General features: G+C 40.4%; 1 protein-coding gene across 1 annotated transcript in view; it reads right to left on the bottom strand.

Annotated features, from left to right (window-relative positions):
* elna (elastin a) overlaps window positions 1–23,734 on the bottom strand; it is a 187,740-nt gene that overhangs the window by 52,938 nt on the left and 111,068 nt on the right. Inside the window, exons 8-23 of the mRNA XM_034169334.1 lie at window positions 18,768–18,803; window positions 17,803–17,856; window positions 17,566–17,640; window positions 16,422–16,469; window positions 15,498–15,560; window positions 14,749–14,778; window positions 11,298–11,372; window positions 9,792–9,833; window positions 9,611–9,697; window positions 7,587–7,640; window positions 7,346–7,465; window positions 6,886–6,921; window positions 6,731–6,790; window positions 4,102–4,344; window positions 3,678–3,821; window positions 996–1,131 (exon numbers count right to left, since the gene is read on the bottom strand). Of these exons, the coding sequence (XP_034025225.1) occupies window positions 996–1,131; window positions 3,678–3,821; window positions 4,102–4,344; window positions 6,731–6,790; window positions 6,886–6,921; window positions 7,346–7,465; window positions 7,587–7,640; window positions 9,611–9,697; window positions 9,792–9,833; window positions 11,298–11,372; window positions 14,749–14,778; window positions 15,498–15,560; window positions 16,422–16,469; window positions 17,566–17,640; window positions 17,803–17,856; window positions 18,768–18,803 (1,303 nt within the window). The remainder of the gene's footprint in view (window positions 1–995; window positions 1,132–3,677; window positions 3,822–4,101; window positions 4,345–6,730; window positions 6,791–6,885; window positions 6,922–7,345; window positions 7,466–7,586; window positions 7,641–9,610; window positions 9,698–9,791; window positions 9,834–11,297; window positions 11,373–14,748; window positions 14,779–15,497; window positions 15,561–16,421; window positions 16,470–17,565; window positions 17,641–17,802; window positions 17,857–18,767; window positions 18,804–23,734) is intronic.

Genomic DNA, 23,734 nt, shown 5'->3' with positions numbered 1-23,734 from the left:
TGTCATTTTGGGCGACTGGGCTTGGACGTCGGGCCTCTTGAAAATGCATACCGCCCTCCAAAACCATGTTATTGTATTATTACTTGTTCCATATATGACATATTGTGTTGAGGTTTGGGGAAATACATATAGAACTAATACTAATCTAATATTTTTGTTGCAAAGGAAAGCTATAAGAATTATCAGTTGTGAGCCAACAAATCCATTATTTGCTTGTTTATATATTTAAAAATTCTGGGAGTTGGATGATTACATCACAATACAAATTATGTATAAAGTTAAAAATAAATTTTTGCCTCAACATGTCCAGGATCTGTTTAAAATGAGGGACTCCAACTACAATTTGAGAGGAACATTATTATTTCAGAAATTAAAGATCCGAACTGTAAAAAGTAATTGTGTTTCCATTAAAGGTGTTAATATTTGAAATAACTGTCCTGATAATATTAAATTAGTTGGTACTGTAGTTGGCTTTAAAAGGCTTTACAAAAATTATATAATTTTTATAATTTATAATTTACCAATTTTGTCATTGTGTTTGGGACTGTGCATTATTTCTTGTTTGGTTGTGTTTTGAAATTTTTGTGGATTGATTAAGTTATATTTGTACACATTTCTTTTGTATTGTTGTTATGAGTATACATTATTTTTTTATGGTATAAGGGGAGGATATTTCTAAGCTTTGCTTCTGCCTTCACCCTTTTGGCCACACGGGTTCACTGTACATTGTTCTTTTTATGAGTCTTGTCATTGTCTTTGTTGCTGTTCATCTGTGCGCCGAATGAATAAATTCATTCATTCATTCATTCGTAACTCATTGCGCCTATATGTAAATGCAGCAGAATGCTGGTTCAAGGATACCTTGAAGTTCAAAGAAAGAATCCGAAGTATGGTCTGTTAAAAATATAATAACACATGAGGTGCATAATATATGAACAATAGATGAAGGAAAAGCAAATGTACTCAGTGTGTGGAGACTTCTGTGCAGTTAACTACCATATTTAGCAGCTTTAGCAGCAGCAACAGCAGCAGGGTATCCGCCACCTCCCACTCCTCCCAGACCTGTTCCTCCAAGTCCACCGCCTGCACCGCCCAGCACCCCTGTTGCACCACCCAGTCCTCCTCCTCCTCCTGGGGAAGACACAGTTATTGACCAGGGATTTGCACATTAAAGATGCACTGCACATGCACATTGCTACACACAAAACCAGCCAAAAATGATGTACAATAATGCAGGTCTGGCTTTGGCATAATGCTGGATTTAAACATAACGACAACAAGTCGCGAATGCCCCAAATCTAAATTTGTGACAGAAGATCATGAATTTGAATTGAATTTGATGTTTGGGGCAACGGTGCCATGCGCCATCACAAACTTTCACGGCACAAATCACTGGTGAATCATCACCAATCCTTATGCACGGTCACAAATATTGTCCCAAGCTGTTATGCCCTACTATGCACCATTGTGAATTATCACGTTGTCGCTAATCTGTCACGAATGTTGTGAATCGATTGAATTTGTTATATTTATGGCTCCAAAGACACCCCACAGTTCACATCACTCCAGATTGCTCCTCAACATCCAGATGAATCCAGAGCAAAAGAAGACCTTTCTGATGTCATGCTTAGCTGGGCTCTATGCCATAGAGTTGTGTAGAGAAGAGGAGGAGGAGGCAGAGAGAGCCAGACTGGGGGAAGCAAGTGCTGTCATACACAGGAGGCCCAGAAGAAACTGAGTGCAAAGAGTGGCTCAAACAGAGGAGGAGACGACACTTTGGTCATTCCACTTTCATCTCCAGGGAGGTCTGTCTTCTGGATGCATTTGTAAAGTCAATCGTGAGCACGCACGTGAGAGAAAACAGTGACACTCGCTGCTAAGAACCCTATTCAAATGCGTTAATTCACATTACGAATGTGCCATGAATAATGGGAAAATGATAATCGTAACACAATGTGCTCATGTGTAAACGCAGCATAATGCTAGTACAAGGATACCTTGAAGTTCAATGAATATAAAGAATCTGTTAGGTTCTTTTGTCACGGTAAGTGATCTTCAAAGAATTGGACAGGAAACTTCAAAGTTTAGTTGTTGTATTGTAAAGAATTTAATCACTGATACAGAGAAATCATCTCAGCGCTGGGGTCTTTAGAACAGATCACATGCAACCACCCGGACAAGTAGCCTAGATTTTTCTCCCTCACTACCTTTTGTTCCTTCAGCCTAAGCCATCCCCATATGGGCAGTCCTTAACCTGGCTTGAATCAGTGTCTGTGTGAGATGGCTGCAAAGTGAGGTGAAAATAGGCGGAAGTCTGTTTGTGTTGCATTCAAGGTTATTATGTAAAAATCTTATAGTGTGTGTTTATGTCTGTAGTGTATTGTCACTAGGGATGGGTATTGATAGGATTTTATTGATGTTGATACCATTATTGATTCTGCTTATCGAGCTGATTCCTTATCGATTCCCTCATCGATACCTCTTGTGAAATTTCTGTGTACTAAAAGTAGGCTTGACAGGTTTTCTATGTCAACAACATTTTATTGAGTCTTAAAAGTAAATAATTACGAAATTGGTCACTAGATCCTTAAACTCCATAACTCTACATGGTGGATCCTTGATCTCTGGACATAAATAGAAATAAACAAAATCTGTAGTTTTTGTCAAAAGTATTTCCGTTCAGACATTATTGGCATGAATGTTTTTCCATACATCTGAGCCTGAGCTCTTGCAGCTGGCTGTGCTGCACGTCAGGATGTAATTCATAAAGAATGGAGGACATCTCATTTTGGGAGGGAAAAAACATTTTAGTCGATTGTAGCTTACTGTCTGTATTACACTGTCATTTTATTTAAAGTAGCAATTCCTTTTGAAGTTATTAATTCTGACCAGACTCTGTCTCAGCAGAGAGCCGCGCAGTGTTTGGAGCTGTGCCAACGGAACGGAGGACGATTCTTGTTTTTTGACTGCAACAAGACAGGAGTCCCAGTTAGTGACTTTAATCCACACAAAAGTGACTCACGATTGACATATTTTAATGGTTTTGAGAAGCGGACTTGCCATTTCTGAAGAGCAGCAAATCAAAGAACCAATGAGCCAGCGGATTGAAGCACTGCTTCATTGGTTCACACTTCTAAGTGGAGTCGCGCTGCAGAAGCGGTTGAATACAGAGCTGCTGCAGGGTCTGTAATCAGTGTAGAGAAATGACCATTTTCCCGACAAACACCCTCAAAAACAAGGCCGCTCTGAAGGACTGATAAAGAAATCGTTAAGCAAAAAGGCTATTGATGTCGGTGGTTCGAATCAATTCTTAACAATACCGAAAAGAACTGGTTCTTGATACGCAACCCTAATTGTCACGCAATAAAACAGAGTGTTCCATCATGCTGATTGGTTTTATCAATTAAACATCTGTAAAAAGATCAGATGGTTTTACCAAATACAAGGACATTTTGTGCGTCAGCCATTTTGAAAAGCAGTTAGGTTAAGATCAGATAGTTACAAGGATATTTTTGATGTGCGTCAGCCATTTTGTGTTATGCATCATGGAACACTCTTACAAATCCAAAGTATGGTGTGGAAAAATATAATAACACATGAGGTGCATAATAGATATGACCAAGCAATAAATGAAAAAAATGTACTCAGTGTGCAGAGACTTCTGTACAGTTACCTACCATATTTAGCAGCTTTAGCCGCAGCAACAGCAGCAGGGTATCCGCCACCTCCCACTCCTCCTACTCCTCCCAGACCTGTTCCTCCAAGTCCACCACCTCCACCTCCCAGCACCCCTGTTGCACCACCCAGTCCTCCTCCTCCTCCTCCGAGGGAAAACAGTTATTTACAAGAGATATGCACACTAAAGATGCACTGCGCATGCACATTGCGACACAAACAAAAACAGCCAATAATGGTGCACAACAGTGCAGGTCTGGCTTTGGCGGAATCCTGGTACAAAGATACCTTGAAGCTCAATGAAAAATAAAGAATCTGAAGCATGGTGTGTTAAATACACAATAACACATCATGGTGCATCAATAAAGAGAAAATTTTACTCCATGAGTAGAGGCGGCATCAGCTATCATTTGTGTGGTTACCTACCGTATTTAGCAGCTTTGGAAGCAGAAGAATATCCTCCCAGTCCTCCTGCTCCTCCTAAGCCACCAAGGCCTCCAGCTCCTCCCAGTCCTCCTGCTCCTCCCAAGCCACCAAGGCCTCCAGCTCCTCCCAGTCCTCCTGCTCCTCCTAAGCCACCGAAGCCTCCTGCTCCTCCCAATGCCCCTTTCACCCCCAGTCCTCCTGCTCCTCCAAGAGCTCCTGTTCCTCCCAGTCCTCCCGCTCCTCCTGTGGTCAAAGGACAGCAAGACAAAACACAACCACAGCTAAAATTTGTATGACATACAGACTTGTGCTTGGTGATTAAGAATTTATTATACCCAAAATTCTAAAAGGAGATACCACATATACAGAAAATGAAAATATATTATTTTTTAGATGACAAGAAACTGATATGGCAACAAACGACATACAATGTACCGTGCATCTGGAAAGTATTTACAGCGTTTCACTTTTTCCACATTTTGTTATGTTGCAGCCTTATTCCAAAATGGATGACGTTCATTTTCCCCCTCAGAATTCTACACAAAATACTACATAATGACAATGTAAAAATGTTTGAGATTTTTGCCGTATTCACAGCCTTTGCCATGAAGCTCAAAATTGAGCTCAGGTGCATCCTGTTTCCAGTTACGATCCTTGAGATATTTCTCAAGATTAACTGAAGTCAACCTGGGGTAAAGTCGGTTGATTGGACATGATTTGGAAAGGCACACACCTGTCTACATATAAGGTCCCACAGTTGACAGTGCAGGTCAGAGCACAAACCAAGCAGGAAGTCAAAGGAATTGTCTGTAGACCTCCGAGACAGGATTGTCTCAAGGCACAAATCTGGGGAAGGGTACAGAAACATTTCTGCTGCTTTTACGGTCCCAATGAGCACAGTGGGCTCCATCTTATGTAAATGGAAGAAGTTTGGATTCACCAGGACACTTCCTAGAGAAGAGGGAACATTGAAGAACAAAGAAGAAGGGCCTTAGTCAGGACAGTGACCAAGAACCTGATGGTCACCCCGTGACAGTGCCAGCATTCCTGTCGGAAGAGAGGAGAACTTTCCAGAAGGACAAACATCTCTGCAGCAATCCACCAATCAGGCCTGTATGGTAAAGTGGCCAGACAGAAGTCACTCCTTCATAAAAACCCACCTAGAGTTTGCCAAAAGGCACATGAAGGACTCTCAGATCATAAGAAACAAAATTCTCTTGTCTCATGAGACAAAGATTGAACTCTTTGATGTGAATGCCAGGCGTCATGTTTGGAGGAAACCAGGCACCATCCCTACACTGAAGCATGGTGGTGGTAGCATCATGCTGTGGGGATGTTTTTCAGCGGCAGGAACTGGGAGACTAGTCAGGATTGAGGGAAAGATGAATGCAGTAATGTACAGAAACATCCTGGATGAAAACCTGCTCCAGAGCGCTCTTGACCTCAGACTGGGTGATGGTTCATCTTTCAGCAGGACAATGACCCTCAGCACACAGCCAAGATATCAAAGGAGTGGCTTCAGGACAACTCTGAGAATGTCCTTCAGTGGCCCAGCCAGAGCCCAGACCTGAATCCGATTGAACATCTCTGGAGAGATCTGAAAATGGCTGTGCACTGATGCTCCCCATCCAACATGATGTAGCTTGAGAGGTGCTGCAAAGAGGAATGGACAAAACTGTTCAAAGATAGCTGCACCAAGCTTGTGGCATCATATTCAAGAAGACTTGAGGCTGTAATTGCTGCCAAAGGTGCATCAACAAAGTATCGCACAAAGGGTGTGAATACTTACATACGTGTCATTTCTTAGTTTATTATTTTTCATAAATCTGGCAAAAAACAAAACTTTTTTTCATGTTGTCAATATGGGGTGTTGTGAGTATAACTTTGAAGGAAAGAAATTAATTTAAGTCATTTTGGTATAAGGCTGTAACGTATCGTAATAAAATGTGGAAAAATTGAAGCGCTGTGAATACTTTTCAGATGCATCATATAAAATCAATAAAAATATCAATGCAATCCATTCATTTTAGCTTTCATTTTGATGAGTTCAGTGAAGTCAAAGGCCTAATATGTCTATGGACACAAAAGACTTATTTTCCTTGAAATTTGTTCATAAGTTTGTTAAAAATCCAGGTTACTGGGCACTTCACCTTTGCAGAGATAATCCATCCACCTGGCTGGTGTAGCATATCGAGATGCTGATTAAACAGCATGATTATTACTCACAAATACCTTGGATACTCAATAACAATCTATTCTAAAAAGTGCAACGCATCTTGCAAAAAGATCTTTATAGGTTAAAATAGCCAATTGTGGCATTGTTATGCGTAGTCTGCAGTTTTTAAAGTGATTGTAAACAACACTGAAGGGCGCTTATGATCATGAACTGAACATTCGGTTGATAAGCAACATTTCTGGTGGACGCTCCAGCAGCCAGCATGCCAATGGCACAGTTCAGTCCAAGGCATGCATGTGCAATATTCATGTTGTTTATTCATATTCATCATCATCATGATATGCCACACCTGCCAGCTGCATGGATTTTCTTGGCATTTTATTGCTTCTACAATAAAGAGCAAGACCTTACAATGTTAAACATGAAGTTGCACACAAATGTAAAGCTACTTACCATATTTAGCAGCTATGGCAGAAGATAAATCCCCCCTTAATGGTAACCCTCCTGCTACACCTGGAAATAATGCAGTAATATGGGTTTTAGCCAATCATGATAAAACTACAGTGATTTCAAATGTGTTTTCAAAGTAAGCATTTTACATTTCTCACCATACTTAGCAGCCTTGGCTGCAGCTCCATAGACTCCTGTAAGATATATTAAAATATCCAGTAATTCCACATTTTTCATTGACATGGACAAACCAGACTCACATCTGGAAGCATTTTTTAAGATACTGTCATGCAATCCATTGGGATGTCAACATCATTCTGTATGACAAATTGCAGGATAGTCCAATACTTTCACTCACAATGAAATATCTCAACACTTGTGGGATTAGTTTGATTTAGGCAACAACGTGGTCTTCCTGTGGTTTTACATGCCGGTAAAAAAGATTTTGTGCCCCAGTGATATTCAGGAGCTAAGCAAAGACAAATTTCACTTCTCATTATTCAGCAATATGTTTTAGGCCATGTGATGAGCATTGCAGGCTCATGAGATTTGCTAGTATGGCAGTAGACATCTGCACAGTTTTTCTTTGTAATGTTTTAGATTAGTTTCATAGTGTACCTCCTGTTCCAGGTATGACACCAGGAACGCCTCCGACACCGGGAACACCTCCGACACCGGGAACACCTCCAACACCGGGAACACCACCGACACCAGGAACACCTCCAGTACCACCCAACCCTAGAACAGAAAGCATAGATTTTTTTTTTAGTCACAAGCACAAATACTAGGAGTATTACACATCTTGTATATTTTCTGTCTTTTCAGGACAACATTGTTCTGAATAACGAGGTGTGGGTACCATATTTGGCTGCTGCTTGAGCCTGTGCAGATACGATGCCCCCAGACCCCACACCTGTTGACAAGATAAACAGATATTAACCAGTTTAGTCTGTTTTCATCATAAAAGTGTCAAATAATCACAATTTTTTCAGTAGAAATAAGTCCTACATGGGCCTTAAGGCCCAATTGGTGCTTGTCCCCAGATTCCATAGCAAGAAACAGATGACAATCTACACCCCCTTCCCCATGAACGGGACGCCAGTCCACCACAGGTTACTTCCACAGCACAGTTAACTGCCACAATGCAGATGAAGTGTCTTGCCCAAGTACACAGACATGTAGCATGGTCTACGTATTGGTAACCCAACTCCTTATTTCACTGAGGTACCTGCTCTCCAACACCTGGTCATAGTGGCTCAAGAAAAACTGAATTTTTTATGTCAGCAAAATACTTGCCTATTGTTTGTGAGTGGCACTAAAAGCCAGCCCTGAAGCTATATAATGTTACCCAAATCTCCACTCTGTCTGACTATACAACCCAGTCTCACGGCAAGTCATGCTTCAGCAGCACGAAATATACATTAATCTATTGGTTGATGATATTGTGACGATAAGCGCCTCATTTTTGTCACGGCAGCACAAATTCATTCTCATTCATTCCGTGATGGCTGCACAAAATTAAAAGTGAGTGGGGGTGGTGGTGGTGGTTACTGTTAGGGTGGGGGGAAGGAGTAAGATTAGGTTATGGTTAAGGTTAGGGTTGGGGGTGGGAGTAGGGTTAGGAACAGTGAGTTAAAAAAAAGCTCCGTCATGAAAATTTGGCTCATTTCGTCACAGGAGCACAAAAAAAAAAAAAAAACAACAAAAAAAAAACGTGAGACTGGGCTGGATTATAACCTTAATCGCAGTGTTGCAACGTAACAAAGAAGAAATACTTTATTACTGTACTCAAGTTGTAGAATTTTGACGTATTTGTACTTTACTTCATTATTTACATTTCTGGCGACTTTCACTTTTACTTCAGTACATTTCCTCAATAAAATGTATACTTTTACTCCGATACATTTCCCTGAACCATCTTTGTTACTCGTTACTACAATATAAAAGTAGAAGAAATTTGAATGGGCAATGCCTGTACACAGAGGTGAAAGCAGCAGTGCGCCGTGCCGGGAAGAGACGTCCTCTTTAGCTGCACTGCAGGGGTCCACACCCTGCAGCATCAGTGCCATGTTTGACATAAAACAAGTTTAAAAGACAAAAACAAACAAACAAACAAAAACAAAAATAAGTGCGCAAAGAGCGCTGCGTTTGGTTGCTTTGTGGTTGGTGGTGGTGACACTTGCATTGTTTTTTTGTTTGTTTTTTGTTTGTTTTTTACTTTTCCTTAAATTTGGCACAACTGCGTAGCTAGAAATGACTGTTCTTGTTTCATAAGAGCCTGGCTGTTGTGTTTAACAGAAAAATGTGTGTGGGTCTTCCAGTAAAACAATTGCATATACATCCACCTCTTGGTCACTCAACCCGTCATCAACACCAACTGCTCCGCTAGAGGTGGATCCAGCCTTTTATAGGGGCTGAGGCCCCCTCCTGGTTTCTCTAGACACCACACTGTCTTTCTTTTCGTGTTGCTGTTTCTATCTCCACTTGTTTTGGATTTTACTTTCCTCAATACTTTTACTTAAAGTACATTTTATATGAGAAATTTACTTTTGATACTTAAGTACAGTAAATGTCAGATACTTAAAGACTTTTACTCAAGTAATATTTTTAAAGGAGACTTTCACTTTTACCAAAGTAATTTTATGGTAAGATACTTGTACTTTCACTCAAGTATCATTTTGAGGTACTTTATACAGTTGTACAAGACTGCTTAATCGCAATAAAAGGAGAACATCATTGTTTCAGACATTTGATATCCAAAACATCTGTGAGGGAAAACAAACCCTGCCAAAGCAACATTAGACACTTTGGAATGATATTCGATATTTTCTCCTCTACTTTTTTGCTACATATCACTTTCTACTAAATTGAATAAAAACACACCAGTTCCAACAGGATATCCAGGTCTTGACCATTGACCACCACTACCTCCTGGAAGTCCCGGGCCAGTATTTCCAAAGCTTCCATAACCTGAAATATGTAACATTACACAAACGGATTGACAATGATACGCAGCTAATGTCACTGTATTAAATGACTGAAAAAAGAAAAACATCTTTTATACCGAAGGGAGTCTTGACACCAGCGGTTTTGGCTCCATAGGCACCTGAAGAGAAAAGGAAAATACAGTTGATAAGCATGGGACATGTGCATAAGATATATTTTCATGTGCAAATGTAATTATTTTGTATTACATAAAGCTGACTTGTCTCAATTTTCAGTGAAGATTCTGGGCCAAACGGTTAGTGGGCTTGTTTACAAAGTGGAAGATTCCTGGTTCAAAACCACCCCATGCCCATTCTCCATGTAATATAGAGTTGCACCAGGAAGAGCATCTGGCATAAAACCTGTGCCAAATCAACATGCAGATCTGTATCAGATCTGCTGTGGCAACCCCAAGTGAAAAAGCGAGACGCTAAAAGCGCTCACTTTTCATTTCAAGCCACTTCCAGGGTTTTTCTACATTTGTTGGTATTGAATGTAACAGTGCACCCCAGTGGTGACATAGAACTCTGAAAATGAACAGCTTTGACATGCTGGACCGAGTTTAAACTTGATGTGCAGCAGGACAGTATTAACATTTAGCTTGCTAACCTCCATCTTGGTAGCTTAAACTGTGCTGCAAGTACAAGTTGCTACTTCATCATACACTGTGAACATTGTGTATGTTGTGTCACCTTCATTGGACAGAAATCTCTTCTTTAAAAGAGCCCTTAAATATATAATTTCTTTTCAAGACCATTAACCTACTGTCCCGTTTTAAAATGTCATTGGGCAGCGCCATAATCTAAAGCTAATATTCCAGGGGTCATACATGTGGCTCTTATGTGACATTGAGACTGAATTAACACCACACAAGTGGAACACAATTAAAAAGCCAAACTGTTTAACGTTTCAGATCCACAGTGACACAGTCAATTATAAAATCAAAACCTTCTAATGGTACCACAGAACTAAAAATTCAGAACCTCTTGTTCCCAGGCTCAGGTGCAAGTCTTCCGGTCTGAGGTGATCAAAATTAGAAGTAGATAAAGTTACAATAAAATAAAGTAAATAAAGGCATAATAAGACACTTACTGGAAAAGGCTAGTGGCGCTCAGGCTTTGGTAGTAGGGGGAAAATAGTTGAGATCAGTTTAACTGTCTGTATAATGGACCACTTAAAAACAGCAGACCCAGGGGCGGATTTACCATAGCTTCTGGTCAGGATGGGGTCTTAGTTGGGTGTGCCAAAGGCCTGACCCTGACCCTATTAGGGGGGTGGGGGCGTGCCCCCAGAGAGTTTTGAAAATCTATATATAGCCTTTTTCCTGCATTCTAAGGCAATTTGGGAAGCTAAATACTGACTCATTGTTTTTTATACACAATTTTCATTTTAAACACGGGAAATCTTCTAATTCTGCATGCAGCTGTGTTTATCAGTCAGACTTTGTTTATGCAAGACCTTTCCCATATTTCATCACACCTTTGGACATCGACTCAGCGGGTCAGGATATTTGGAAATCCCTCAACCCTCAATGTAGATCCGCCACTGCAACCAAACAGCCAACAAACATAAATTCAGCTGTCACCTTGTACTTTGGGTGATTTAAGAGGGTATCCATGGAAGACTCCTGTCTGCATTGATCCACCATAGCCGCGGCCTCCTATTCAGAATATTAATACATATTAATCTCTATTAATGTAAGTAACACAGACAAAATTATTATTACAACTCCAATTCCAATGAAGTTGGGGCGTTGTGTAAAATGTAAATAAAAACAGAATACAATGATTTGCAAATCCTCTTCAACCTATATGCAATTGAATACACCACAAAGACAAGATATTTAATGTTCAAACTGCTAAACTTTATTGTTTTTGTGCAAATATTTGCTCATTGTGAAATGGATGCCTGCAACATGTTTCAAAAAAGCTGGGACAGTGGTATGTTTACCACTGTGTTAGATCACCTTTCCTTCTAACAACAGTCAGTAAGTGTTTGGGAACTGAGGACACTAATTGTTGAAGCTGTGTAGGTGGAATTCTTTCCCATTCTTCTTGTCTCCGTTGTCGTATTTTATGCTTCATAATGCGCCACACATTTTCAATTGGTGACAGGTCTGGACTGCAGGCAGGCCAGTCTAGTACCTGCACTCTTTTACTGCAAAGCCACGCTGTTGTAACATGTGCAGAATGTGGCTTGGCGTTGTCTTGCTGAAATAAGCAGGGACGTCCCTGCAAAAGATGTTGCTTGGATGGCAGCATGTGTTGCTCCAAAACCTGGATGTACCTTTCAGCACTGATGGTGCCATCACAGATGTGTAAGTTGCCCATGCCATGGGCACTAACACACCCTCATACCATCACAGATGCTGGCTTTTGAACTTTGCGCTGGTAACAATCTGGATGGTCTTTTTCCTCTTTTGTCCAGAGGACACAACGTCCATGATTTCCAAGAACAATTTGAAATGTGGATTCATCAGACCACAGCACACTTTTCCACTTTGCGTCTGTCCATTTCAAATGAGCTCGGGCCCAGAGAAGGCAGCTGTGTTTCTGGATGTTGTTGATGTATGGCTTTCGCTTTGCATGGTAGAGTTTTAACTTGTACTTATAGATGTAGCGACGAACTGTGTTAACTGACAATGGTTTTCTGAAATGTTCCTGAGCCCACGCAGTAAGATCCTTTACACAATGATGTCAGTTTTTAATGCAGATCGAAGGTCATGGGCATTCAATGTTGGTTTTCAGCCTTACCGCTTACGTGTAGAAAATTTTCCAGATTCTCTGAAACTTCTGATTACAACCCCTGGGAAAAATTATGGAATCACCGGCCTCAGAGGATGTTCATTCAGTTGTTTAATTTTGTAGAAAAAAAGCAGATCACAGACATGACACAAAACTAAAGTCATTTCAAATGGCAACTTTCTGGCTTTAAGAAACACTATAAGAAATCAGGAAAAAAAATTGTGGCAGTCAGTAACGGTTACTTTTTTAGACCAAGCAGAGGGAAAGAAAAATATGGAATCACTCAATTCTGAGGAAAGAATTATGGAATCATGAAAAACAAAAGAACGCTCCAACACATCACTAGTATTTTGTTGCACCACCTCTGGCTTTTATAACACCTTGCAGTCTCTGGGGCATGGACTTAATGAGTGACAAACAGTACTCTTCATCAATCTGGCTCCAACTTTCTCTGATTGCTGTTGCCAGATCAGCTTTGCAGGTTGGAGCCTTGTCATGGACCATTTTCTTCAACTTCCACCAAAGATTTTCAATTGGATTAAGATCCGGACTATTTGCAGGCCATGACATTGACCCTATGTGTCTTTTTGCAAGGAATGTTTTCACAGTTTTTGCTCTATGGCAAGATGCATTATCATCTTGAAAAATGATTTCATCATCCCCAAACATCCTTTCAATTGATGGGATAAGAAAAGTGTCCAAAATATCAACGTAAAGTTGTGCATTTATTGATGATGTAATGACAGCCATCTCCCCAGTGCCTTTACCTGACATGCAGCCCCATATCATCAATGACTGTGGAAATTTACATGTTCTCTTCAGGCAGTCATCTTTATAAATCTCATTGAAACGGCACCAAACAAAAGTTCCAGCATCATCACCTTGCTCAATGCAGATTCGAGATTCATCACTGAATATGACTTTCATCCAGTCATCCACAGTCCACGATTGCTTTTCATTAGCCCATTGTAACCTTGTTTTTTTCTGTTTAGGTGTTAATGATGGCTTTCGTTTAGCTTTTCTGTATGTAAATCCCATTTCTTTTAGGCGGTTTCTTACAGTTCGGTCACATACGTTGACTCCAGTTTCCTCCCATTCATTCCTCATTTGTTTTGTTGTGCATTTTCAATTTTTGAGACATATTGCTTTAAGTTTTCTGTCTTGACGCTTTGATGTCTTCCTTGGTCTACCAGTATGTTTGACTTTAACAACCTTCCCATGTTGTTTGTATTTTGTCCAGAGTTTAGACACAGCTGACTGTGAACAATCAACATCTTTTGCAATATTGCATGATGATTTACTCTCTTTTAAGAGTTTGATAATCCTCTCCTTTGTTTCAATTGACATCTCTCGTGTTGGAGCCATGATTCATGTCAGTCCACTTGGTGCAACAGCTCTCCAAGGTGTGATCACTCCTTTTTAGATGCAGACTAACAAGCAGATCTGATTTGATGCAGGTGTTAGTTTTGGGGATGAAAATTTACAGGGTGATTCCATAATTTATTCCTCAGAATTGAGTGAGTCCATATTTTTTCCCTCTGCTTGGTCTAAAAAAGTAACCGTTACTGACTGCCACAATTTTTTTTCCTAATTTGTTATAGTGTTTCTTAAAGCCAGAAAGTTGCCATTTGAAATGACTTTAGTTTTGTGTCATGTCTGTGATCTGCTTTTTTTCTACAAAATTAAACAACTGAATGAATATCCTCCGAGGCCGGTGATTCCATAATTATTGCCAGGGGTTGTATATTATGGACTGTAGATGATAGAATCCCTAAATTCCTTGCAATTGAATGCTGAGAAACATTGTTCTTAAACTGTTGGACTATTTTTTCACGCAGTTGTTCATAAAGTGGTGATCCTCACCCCATCTTTGCATGTGAATGACTGAGCCTTTTGGGGATGCTCTTTTTATACCCAATCATGACACTCACCTGTTTCCAATTAGGTGTTCTTTGAGCATTCATCAACTTTCCCAGTCTTTTGTTGCCCCGTCCCAACTTTTTTGAAATGTGTTGAAGGCATCCATTTCAAAATGAGCAAATATTTGCACAAAAACAACAAAGTCTATCAGTTTGAACATTAAATATCTTGTCTTTGTGGTGTATTGACTATAGGTTGATGAGGATTTTCAAATCATTGCATTCTGTTTTTATTTACATTTTACACAACGTCTCAACTTCATTGGAATTGGGGTTGTAGTATCCTGCGACCCGATCCCAGATAAGCGGTTGAAGATGTATGTGTGTATTATTTATTATTGTTATAGAACCACTGATCATGAATGCAGCTTACCAGGTCCTGCTCCTCCTTGTCCTCCTCCAACTGTTAAACAGAAGTAACATAGTCTAATCAGACACACGCATGATTAGATTAGTTTGAATAAAAATGTTAAATAGAATTGTGTCATGCATCCCAATAAGCCCAACACAAAACGTGAAATTTGATAAAGAGAATAAAGCTGCAACATAATTAAGACAGGGAGGGAAAAAAAAATCCTTCAGATATTCCAAAAATCTTGGGTGAACATAATATTTACTCTCTGTATAACATCGGCTGTTGTTACAGTGTTAAAACAAAACAGAACTGATTTGTACAAGTGTAAATGTAAACTCATATGTAGCACTCAATTAATCTTAGTATGTGTACTTTCAGTAGAAACAGAAATGATACCAATGTAATCGTCTCAGAGAAGTCGCCACTGCAGGTGGGATAAGGCGCTAGGACTCTTTGTACATTCACATTCCAGGCTGAAATGACCTGAATCTGATTTTGTTTTCATCATCTAGATGGTACAAATTCATGTTTATTATTGACCCGTGTCTGATGTGACAGTTTTCACAGCACTCACACTGATAGAGGTCAGATTTAAATCAGTTCTTAGGACCACATATGGAATCCCACATTCACATGTCCATCTGAAGCAGTCTGAGTCTCATTTGTCTAGTGTGATGTGCCAAGACACTGATAGAGGGCCATTAAAGATCCATGAAATAAATTTAACATCAGCTATCAACAATCATTAATGAACATGTAAATCTTACTTGATTTCGTGTTCAAGTCGGTACCAGTGGCCACACCAGGCAGAACTCCACGACCACCAAACCCTAAAGGAGGCACAAACAATCAGCATGTAACCTCAGTTATGGTCCACTTCATTAGGTACACCTTGCTAGTACTGGGCACCAGCAGCATCCTGAAATGGTGATACAAGGCTGGATGGATTCATGTTTTCATTCCAAATTCTGACCGTACCATCTGAACATCACAGTTCAAAACAAGACTAATCAGACCTGGCAGGTGTTGAGGACCACAGGAGCGGGAGAAGGCAAAGTCCACACTTCCCCTGGATGGAGTACTTAGATGATTACTTTTAAGAGGTGGGATGGACAGGTTGTCTCTAGGACCCGGGACTGTTCCATGCTGTGGTGGATGCAGCGATGCGTGGCATCAGTGCATGCTCCCAGACATGACTTGCACCCAGTATGTTGTTGGCAGTCTGCTTCAAGCTTCAACATGTTGTGCTTTCATTGATGATCTCCTGCAAACTGTATCTCAGCTACAGGTGCCTTTTTCTCACCTAGAGCAAGTCTGGTTCGCTTTCTCCAACCACTACCATCAGCAAGACATTTTTTTTCATGACCATGGAATCACAGCTTACTGGACGGCTCTTCATTTTTGGATCATTTTCTGTACATCCTAGACAAGGTTGTGCATGAAAATCCCAGCTGATCAGCAGTTTGTGAAATACACAAACCAGCTCACCTGGCACCAAAAATCATGCAATTTTCAAAGAACTTCAGCAGATCCTTTTCACCATGTCTAGATGCCTGAATGCACTGCATTTCTGCTATTTGACTGGCTGATTAGATAGCTGAATAGGTGTACCTAATGAAGTGGCCATGGAAGACAATTCACTCTGTGAATGGTTTCAGTGCTGAAACTCTGCATCAAGGAGAAACACAAACCTTGTCCTGACACCAAACCTCCTTGGTAAAGTCCAGGCACACCCACACCTGCCAGAGACACAGACAGGACAGCACTCTTATGATGGCATTCAAAAACATAGTATACATTACATGTACAGTCACACAAGAATTAGGGTTAGAATAACAATAATTAATAAAAATAAGGTGAATTTCCACCTCTTTGAAGTCATGAGCTCGACTTATAAAAGTGATTTATTATTTGTCACATGATCACAGCCTACAAATACATGGGATATATACAATTTTTTATGTACTACTATATGAAATATTCATACATATGAATCTACCTATCCATCTATAGACACACAATTTCCCTAAGTATAAGTTGTACCTGTCAAAATATGCCCCTCAAAGATGTAAAAAATATATGTCAGACCTTTTTTTCTGTAGTATCAGTTTTTTAATTTGTGATTTTTGTGCATTGTTGTACTGTGCCTTTTGTTATTGGCAATAATTACTGGAGTTGAATATGTTTAATGGTTTGATTAGTGGGAATGCCTGATGTAAATAGCTATAATAATATTAATAATAATGATTGTGATTTTTCAGTGTTTATGCAGGAGTATAAGTCGAAGGACCTCACAAACTAGGAAGAAAATAAAAACCATACTTAGATGATGTCTCTCACAGTGGACATGCACCTAAGATGAAAATTTCAGACCCCTCCATGATTTCTAAGTGGGAGAACTTGCAAAATCACAGGGTGTTCAAATACTTATTTTCCTCATTGTATGTGTGTGTGTGTGTGAGAGAGTGTTGGTGCTTATTCTTATTATTTTCACAACCTAGTATCACAGCAGTTTGTGGTGGCATTACGAAAAGTACATTCATCTATGGGTCAGTGACAGGGGCACGAAAATGGTGCGCTTTTCGTGATGGGGCCATGAACTCTGGGGTGATTGGGGGGTACAGGGGAGGTTATGAATAGGTTTAGGGGCGGGGACACACTTTTGCTATGGTTATGGTTGGATTTAAGAGAAGGGGGATGATTATAAATAGCAAAATTAAAAAAACGTAATGAAAATGGGGCACTTTTCATGACAGGGCATGCAAAACAAAACAAAACAAAAACAACAACAACAAAAACACATGAGACTGGGCTGTATTTTCAATGGTACCAAACCTGGCACTTTGGAAGCTTTCTTTCCTGCTCCCCCAATGCCTCCTCCTGGAAGGCCTGTCTGAGGAATCCCAACTCCTGGGGGGAAACAAAACTTCTTGTCATCAATGGTAATACAACAAACATAAAGGACACAAACAGAGTCCATTTACATTTACTATGTAAATTTACATTGGAAGCAGTGGGAAATAAAATGTCTAAAATGTAGGAAAATGGGCAGGTTGATTTTGTGTGCCTTGCCTCCTCTGGGCAGCCCAGCTCCAGTTCCTGCCCCTCCAGGACCTCCTCCAACCCCTGTTAGAACAGCAAAGACCACTGATTTATTTGACAAATATTTATAATAGCAGTGAAAGCCATGCAATGTCCATGTCATGACCACCAGATGGCTGTGTGAGACTGAGAAGAGGTAACATGCCAGACGGGATGTTCTTCAACCTTCGTTCCTAAGTTAGCTCCGCTCGCCTGTAGGCAGTGGCGTGATCAAAGACAACATAGTTGCCTTTTTAATCTAATGTGGAGTGGTAGCCAGCATGCGTGGCATTTGCCTTGTCTCATCAAATGCCTCATTTCTTTGGCTTTCCTCTCATGCAGGAAATGAGCTGTCAGTTTCACTTGGGAAGGCGCCTGGCAGCCGTATAAAACATTCATTTATTTATCTAAACTTCATTTTTTTTTTAAAAAGTTTACCCGTACTTCGTCAGACAGACATTGCGCACCCTCTGTAAAAATGTGAGCTGGCAGATTTGGTGAGCGCAACATTGGCAAGGGGATATCTGCGCTCCTTCAGTGCAATAAGTTGTTATTTTGACTGCCATGTCAAAGTACAGGCTGATTTTTAAGGACCAGACTTTGGTCGTGGCCAACAAATACTTAACTGTCGGCTCTTTTCCACGTACAGCCCCTCATGGTTGGACCTCCTGAATCCACGGTTAATCATCTTGCCTAATTTAAAAACAACCATGTGCACATACTCAGGACAGGTCATGCGATAGCAGTCCAGCTATCCGAGGTTTCCATGTATAAAAATATGCAATTCTTTGCCAAACAGTGTTTTTCATGCCGAGTTATTGATGTGGAAACAACTCATGTTGGCTTTCTCATAACATCCAAGCATGCAGATCAATGGAACACTTAAAAGATTTGTGTCAGTAGTCATCAGGTGCTGTTTGCGCAAGAGTTTGTCAGCAGGCCAACAATCACCTCACCTCCTTGTGGGAGCAGAGAACCTTGTCCTCCTGCACCTGTAATTAGTGGAAGCTCACTTTAACACAGAAAACAGTACGAAGAAAGAGAATTCCTTTCGCATGATTTAAGGGATCATCTTTTTTAAGAAGGATTATTTTACAGATGCATATGCTATGGCTCCTTGCAAAACATCAGGCCACAACTTTGCATCTTTGTACACAGTGTGCAAATTGTCGTCCTACAAACAAAATGCATGTCTGAAATGTCTTGTTTGAGAATACAGTGCATATGATGAAAGCACATGGGAGACTTTAGCCTATATTTCTTGTCTTCTTTCTTTGTGAGGTGATGGTCTAGTGGTTAAGGCATTGGGCTTGAGACCAGAGGATCCTCTGTTCAAATCCCAGCCTGACTGGAAAATCACTAAGGGCCCTTGGGGAAGGTCTTTAATCCCCTGTTGCTCCTGGTATGTAGTGAGCACCTTGTATGGCAGCACCCTGACTATATGAATATGAGACATTATTTGTAAAGCGCTTTGAACATCTGATACAGATGGAAAAGCGCTATATAAATGCAGTTCATTTACCATTTAACAGAGTCCTTGACAGATGAGACACAACTCCATATTTGGACACGTCAGTAAAAGCAATGACTCAAACGTATAATTGAGTCAGTTTCCAACATCAATGTAATGATTTCTATTAAAAATACTCCTTGTAGTATAATGTAATCCTAGGCCATCATCCTGAGACACTGACTTATCTTGCTAGTGAAATTCATGCCTCTGGGCCCTCAGCCTTTGAGATCAGGGGATGCCTGGGAAGAGCTTACAGATATATTTCACAATGCCGATTCCTTTGTATAAGAAAGGTCTAAGTCTTCAGGGTTGTGTATCTGTATGGTTGTGATACTTGGATGCTAACAGTGATCTCAGGGGACAAATAGATGTCCCTAATACTAGGTCTCTTTGAAGGATGCTTGGATACAGCTGGAATGACTTTGTGTCAAATTACTGATGACTTAGGGAACTCAGGAGTGTTATTCCTTGTATTATGAGGGTATTCCAGCTATGAAATTCTGGCCATTTGGTACGCTTCCCAGTGCATGATTTAGCGCACAAGTGCCTCAGTGTTGAAGACCGCAGTAGCTGGAGAAGGCCACGGTAATGCAAATGTTTCACCTGACTGTGGCAGACAGATTGTTATTTTCAAGAGATGCAAGTGGACCAGTTGTCTGCAAGGGCGGTTCCCATGAAGGACCTAAGACGGTTCTGTAATGTGGTGGATGGGGTGACGTGTAACATCAGCGTATGCTCTAAGACCTGAACCAACCTTATAGTCTGTCCAGTTACTTATGGGCTCTGAAAATAAAAGCACTATGTATACAAATGATTAATTCCTAAATGGCTAATGTAATATTTTTCTTGAATCCCTTCAACTAAAGCTGAAAGTTGACACTACAAACACATCTTGATTATTTTATTTCAACTGCCTTGTGGTGATATACAGAAGCAAAAATTGCATCCATGTCCAAATACTTATGGACCTGATTGTTTTTGTTTGGTGAAAAGATGCGTAATATAACCTGTTTAAGAGCCAACTACAGCCCAGTCTGTTTGCATGAGATCTGGACTGACAATGTAAAATGATTGTCAACTTCAGTCACTCCATCGCTTGAGCTTTTTTAAATCGTCGACCAAAATCTATGGACTGTATGTGGACATATGGTGATTGTTTGTGAAAGATCAAAAAATGAGAATAAAGCTATTGCCAAATAATATCACTTGAACCATCAAAACATCAAACTCAGTCATTGTTTTGTCTTAAATGGAACATTCATTGTTTGGTGCCAACACGCAATATTCCATTACATCCATGTGGAACCCCTCTGAGCTGCCAGCGGTTGACTAAACCCTTGAGCTCTCAGCTCTTGATGTCTATGCGGTGTCCATATCCATGAACATTACAATACTGTTTTTTCTTGATTACGCCTTTGGACTCTTGAGGGAATTCAACATGATACTGTGCAATGTCATTTGCACTTTGTTCATGATGTTTGCAGTTATTTGGCAGGATAAATACTGAAACAGCAATGGGACAAAGTCACTCTCGGGTCTCGACAAAGGAAGTCAAAACTCCCACAACTCTCAAGTCAAATTGCCCTTGGTTCAGATTACAGGTGGTACTGAATTAAGGTAGGGGTTGGTGAGGGGAAGATGCCTAATTAATTTTGAAAAATCCACCCCTACCCCTAAAAGATGTAAAACAGGTGGTGGTGGTGGTGGTGGGGCACTTAAGCATTTATATGTGGTTCTCATCTATAACTGCAAATATTTTTCCCATATTCATGCCTGGAAGAAACTTACATTAGAATTTCTGACACCACTAAAGTAAGCCCAGAGGTGGGAAACCCCGGCTTCAGTGAGTAAATTTCCTGTCATGTATTGCTTCTCCCTGTGCCCCCAAAACAGGTGATTTCACTGCCTGAAGAGCTGAACTACTTGGAATCAGCTGGTTTAGTGGGTGGGTGCAATAAATATGTGGTAGGTGTTGTACTCAGTATAGTAGGGGTTTCCTAAGTAGACCATACCATTTCTTATTGAAGTCTCATCTGCCTACCTCACTCCCATCAACGGCAATGGCTCATTTATGTCTATGATAGGGCGACCATATTTTGATTACCAAAAACCAGGACACTCTGCCCAGTGTGTACTACTACAAAGTGTACTACTCTCCCTAAAAGGAACACTAGTCTGATGCCAGTTGCTTCCCCAGCCAAGGCCACTACCCATTTACAGCTGGGTGGACTGAGACATTGCAAATAAAATGTCTTGTCCAAGGACACAAATGGGTAACATGAGCAGAATATGAACCCAAGTGTACATATCGGCAGGTCAGCTCCTTATCCACTGAGCTACCTGCTCTAAATACAGTTGTGTTCAAAATAATAGTAGTATTTAAAATGTGAGTAAAGCTCAAAATCCTTAAAATAGCTTTTATTTCCATACACACAAATGCATTGGGAACACTGTACATTCTATTACAAATAAAATCATAAAAAACTACTAAGGATATCACTCAAGCTACATAGAGTGTTAGAAAGGTGTATTAAACAAGCCAGTTAGCAATAGCTAGGCAGCATGTTTAATACACTTTTCTTACCATCAGAGATTCTGAATTTGTGCCAAGTGTCGATGGATGAATGCTAACTTTACCTACTTTCCAGCTTTTGCCTGAAACCATCGACTGCCTGAAACTGATTGATTTTAGCTAGCTAAAGCTAATGTCTGCCTTACCTAATGCAATCGAGTGATATTCTTAGTGGTTTCTGGTGGCATTTGAATGGCAAATGTTTCACTCATCAATCAATCAATTTTTTTTTATATAGCGCCAAATCACAACAAACAGTTGCCCCAAGGCGCTTTATATTGTAAGGCAAGGCCATACAATAATTATGTAAAACCCCAACGGTCAAAACGACCCCCTGTGAGCAAGCACTTGGCTACAGTGGGAAGGAAAAACTCCCTTTTAACAGGAAGAAACCTCCAGCAGAACCAGGCTCAGGGAGGGGCAGTCTTCTGCTGGGACTGGTTGGGGCTGAGGGAGAGAACCAGGAAAAAGACATGCTGTGGAGGGGAGCAGAGATCGATCACTAATGATTAAATGCAGAGTGGTGCATACAGAGCAAAAAGAGAAAGAAACAGTGCATCATGGGAACCCCCCAGCAGTCTACGTCTATAGCAGCATAACTAAGGGATGGTTCAGGGTCACCTGATCCAGCCCTAACTATAAGCTTTAGCAAAAAGGAAAGTTTTAAGCCTAATCTTAAAAGTAGAGAGGGTGTCTGTCTCCCTGATCTGAATTGGGAGCTGGTTCCACAGGAGAGGAGCCTGAAAGCTGAAGGCTCTGCCTCCCATTCTACTCTTACAAACCCTAGGAACTACAAGTAAGCCTGCAGTCTGAGAGCGAAGCGCTCTATTGGGGTGATATGGTACTACGAGGTCCCTAAGATAAGATGGGACCTGATTATTCAAAACCTTATAAGTAAGAAGAAGAATTTTAAATTCTATTCTAGAATTAACAGGAAGCCAATGAAGAGAGGCCAATATGGGTGAGATATGCTCTCTCCTTCTAGTCCCCGTCAGTACTCTAGCTGCAGCATTTTGAATTAACTGAAGGCTTTTTAGGGAACTTTTAGGACAACCTGATAATAATGAATTACAATATTCCAGCCTAGAGGAAATAAATGCATGAATTAGTTTTTCAGCATCACTCTGAGACAAGACCTTTCTGATTTTAGAGATATTGCGTAAATGCAAAAAAGCAGTCCTACATATTTGTTTAATATGCGCTTTGAATGACATATCCTGATCAAAAATGACTCCAAGATTTCTCACAGTATTACTAGAGGTCAGGGTAATGCCATCCAGAGTAAGGATCTGGTTAGACACCATGTTCTAAGATTTGTGGGGCCAAGTACAATAACTTCAGTTTTATCTGAGTTTAAAAGCAGGAAATTAGAGGTCATCCATGTCTTTATGTCTGTAAGACAATCCTGCAGTTTAGCTAATTGGTGTGTGTCCTCTGGCTTCATGGATAGATAAAGCTGGGTATCATCTGCGTAACAATGAAAATTTAAGCAATACCGTCTAATAATACTGCCTAAGGGAAGCATATATAAAGTGAATAAAATTGGTCCTAGCACAGAACCTTGTGGAACTCCATAATTAACTTTAGTCTGTGAAGAAGATTCCCCATTTACATGAACAAATTGTAATCTATTAGACAAATATGATTCAAACCACCGCAGCGCAGTGCCTTTAATACCTATGGCATGCTCTAATCTCTGTAATAAAATTTTATGGTCAACAGTATCAAAAGCAGCACTGAGGTCTAACAGAACAAGCACAGAGATGAGTCCACTGTCCGAGGCCATAAGAAGATCATTTGTAACCTTCACTAATGCTGTTTCTGTACTATGATGAATT

This window comes from Thalassophryne amazonica, chromosome 4 (assembly GCF_902500255.1).
Source record: "Thalassophryne amazonica chromosome 4, fThaAma1.1, whole genome shotgun sequence".
NCBI classification, from domain to species: domain Eukaryota; kingdom Metazoa; phylum Chordata; class Actinopteri; order Batrachoidiformes; family Batrachoididae; genus Thalassophryne; species Thalassophryne amazonica.
Note: the sequence above shows the minus strand (reverse complement) of the source record. Positions and strands in the feature narration are given on the sequence as shown.